The 3,142-nt window shown below is 57.4% G+C and overlaps 2 protein-coding genes across 2 annotated transcripts; one reads left to right on the plus strand and one right to left on the minus strand.

The window, feature by feature from the left end:
- Window positions 1–571: 571 nt before the first annotated feature.
- On the minus strand, window positions 572–930 carry PHYSODRAFT_343400 (hypothetical protein; the record flags this gene model as incomplete). Its single annotated transcript, XM_009541949.1, has 2 exons — window positions 572–798; window positions 828–930. 2 exons carry the CDS (start codon window positions 928–930, stop codon window positions 572–574), a joined length of 330 nt encoding a protein of 109 aa, XP_009540244.1.
- A 1,188-nt stretch (window positions 931–2,118) lies between these two features.
- PHYSODRAFT_343401 (hypothetical protein) lies at window positions 2,119–2,894 on the plus strand (the record flags this gene model as incomplete). Its single annotated transcript, XM_009541950.1, has 2 exons — window positions 2,119–2,163; window positions 2,241–2,894. 2 exons carry the CDS (start codon window positions 2,119–2,121, stop codon window positions 2,892–2,894), a joined length of 699 nt encoding a protein of 232 aa, XP_009540245.1.
- Between the last annotated feature and the right edge of the window lie 248 nt (window positions 2,895–3,142).

Genomic DNA, 3,142 nt, shown 5'->3' on the forward strand with positions numbered 1-3,142 from the left:
TTGGTGACTTGAGGGGACTTGTGCTCTTCGGTGCAAATTCTGCTCGAGAGCGACTTGCCGGGGCTTGGTGGTCTTGGATCACGCGTGGGGTCAAATCTGTTTCCACAACGCAAGTCGATCGAGGCCAATATGCTCTTCCTCCTCGAGATTCCAGACCACTTGCGCTCCACGGTGCAAATTCGACTCCGATTTATGTTTAGCTGGTCTCTCCCTAATGCTACCATCTTGCTTACCCTCCTACAACCACACGATTACTGGATTCTTGCCCCGACTTCGTCCTCCATGTGCGTCCCATCATGGTCGATCCACGATCGGCCCCGATCGGCGACCCCAATCGGCGACCCACGATCGGCGACCCACGATCGGCTCCCGATCCACGATCGACCCCGATCGGCGATCCACTCCCGATCGATGACTTATGCCGGTTGCCATGCGCCGCCGATCTATCACCTTCTGTCCTCGGCCATCTCAGATCCGCGGGTTCTGTCGTCGATCTGGACTTGGGTCGGCCACGAATCACGCCGCGGTTCGGGCACGATCACCCACAATCCGGCTTGCCACATGTCCTGCCTTACGCGCCGGCGTCGTCGGACCACCTGAGATCTCCCGAAGAACTCCTTCTGATCCGTAGATCCTTGCTGCCTGTCTCTCGATCGCCGATCTCCCACGCCTCCAGTCGATCGGCCCTGCCGCCTTTCTCGGAGAACAATTCAGCACTTCTCCACAGTGTCGTCCCAGACGGCGCCGCGGTAGTAGCAGCAACATCGCGTTGCTCCATCAGGATGAAACCCTGTGTTGCTGCAGCATCGTAGCTACAGCCGCCTCACCAATGACTGTTGACAGTCGTTGGAGGGCCTCCCACTCTGGGTCCGACAGGTGGAGACAGTCAGCGCGTGCAACGTGAGTTGCACGCGTAGTGAAGCTTTCCATGGGCACCTCTGTATACATGGGAAGGTTCTCAGCTCCGCGTTCGTGCGGTAACGTAGGAATGTTCAGGTAGTCGGTCGTTGGACGGGCTTCAAAGTGCTACCAGGTGTAATGGGCCTACTTTGGCTCACTACTTCAGCTTACACGTGTACGCACATCTGTGAGGAAGCGTAGCTTGGTTTAAACTAGAGTTAATTATACTCGGACCTCCGAGTATAGATTAATCTAAATAAACGATCCAAATAATGTTTTTGGGTTAAAATGAGAACTGCTATTTTTGTTTTATGTTTCTGACTTCCTCTAAATGTAATATTCTAAGTTAGGAATCTGCCAACCAGCCGTTGGCAGAATTCCATTGCTATGCATGTCGCTCATTGGCTAAAAGATGCTGCTCTCAGCCAATAGGAGTCATACGTCTCTATGGACCATGGTCGTAAATGTATGTAGCCATTGGTGTACCTTAAACCAAGGTCGAGGAAGTGTTCAAACCTCTAACAGACATCGCATCTGTTAGCGTAACAAGTGACTGTAGCGTGTAACCCCGTTACACAGTATCCTGGATGCTCATCTTCGACATGGCGGTGGTACAATTCAGGGTGTCGATGGCTTGATGTATTCGAGTAACTTCACGCTCAGGCTGCTGTGGGTTTGAAGTACCTTGGGGTGTCTTGGCCTCGCCAAGCTCTCCGGGATACGGTCACCAGGGGCACTTCAGGGTCTCCCTTCGTCAGACTAGGTCGGGGCAGGACTGAGTACTGCACACCTCCGGCCAGTTGAGGTCAAACGTGACCAGGCATCCGTACTCCACATCTCTTCCATCATGCTCGGGCGTTCCACAGGTACGCCATCCTGGATCTACCCTTTCCCCCCCACTGTTGCTCTCCCTGGATCGGCGCCGGGACCAGCTGCGCGGGTACACTCCGAAATTTCAAGTCGCCTCGTGTCAACCGCCCCGCTGGCTACGGACTGACACTGAGGAAAACACCATCGAAGTGTCAGACCATGGGCAGACATCCACAAGCGCGCAGCCATCCCGGACGGTCGGGCATTCCGAATCGAACGGACGCCGTTCGTCTTCCCAAATTGGCGAGCGCATTAAGTACGATCTCCATTCCAACTGTCGGATGCAAATCCATTCTCCGAGAAAGGCAACCACGCTCAAAACGCAAAATCCTCTCGCTCCAGCAACTGATGAGCGACGCAGACTGCAACGCGGGCCAGGCGTCTGATGGACACGTCCCTGCACGCGCCACCGACCAACTCCCGGACGCGCCTCCCACTGGAGGGGGTGCTCCGGGCCGGCTGGCGGGCAGGGCGACCGCGGCGCAACTTCTAGCCATGCGGACACGCAGGACGCGCGCCAGGCTTCGCCTGATAGGCATCAAGGTGACGCCAACGCGCCTGACGACCCGGCAACCAAGTTGAAGGCTCTGGTGGTCAAGGTTGCAGACGCCGACGCACCTCGGCACGACAACGGCAACGTGGACGCGGTCGGCAGCAAGGGCGACGGCGACACTGAAGGCAAGGCGAAGGGCACGGCCGGCTCTGTGGTCACGGCGGTTGGCAAGATGGGGGCCTTCGCGGGTACTTCGTGCACGTGTCGCAGCGCTAGCGGCGAGCGCCTCCCTGACAGAGGCAAGGGAGTTTTCGGTCATGCACCTCAGGTGCCTCTGCACGTGAATTTCCGGACGAAAATGGAACCACTCTCATCACCGGCTGCCAAGTACGAATTTCAGGGCAGGCTGAGCCTTCAGGATTCACGCTCGCGTGCAGCGCAGGCCTCCCATCCGGAATTGGCGGGTCAACCACCTCCAGCACGTTTTGCGATCTGTTCAGACCTCAACCTCACCTTCGTCCGTGTTCCGGCTCGGATCTTCGATTGCTACGAGGAGTGCTTCCTGCGCGACGGCTTTGGGGCATCGAGGCGCTCTGGACCGTGGAAAGTCTCACAGACAGGAGCTGATTGACTTCCTGGACCCGGGCATGGAGCTCCACCACACCGTGTTACGTCTGCGGCCTTCCGACGTGGGGCATTCCATCTCCGAGCTCCATGGGCTCCTGAATAGCATCACGGCCGAGCACGAACTCGCCTCACTCCTGCCGTGTTACGACCTCCACGGCCTCGCGCGGAAGATATTCGGGACAACGTCGCTATTGAAGGCCGTGCTGCGTCGACTTCGGGAAGCCCGACGCCAGCTTCGCTCAAATGGGCAAA

The sequence above is a fragment of the Phytophthora sojae genome (genome assembly GCF_000149755.1).
Source record: "Phytophthora sojae unplaced genomic scaffold PHYSOscaffold_76, whole genome shotgun sequence".
Lineage (NCBI taxonomy): Eukaryota > Oomycota > Peronosporomycetes > Peronosporales > Peronosporaceae > Phytophthora > Phytophthora sojae.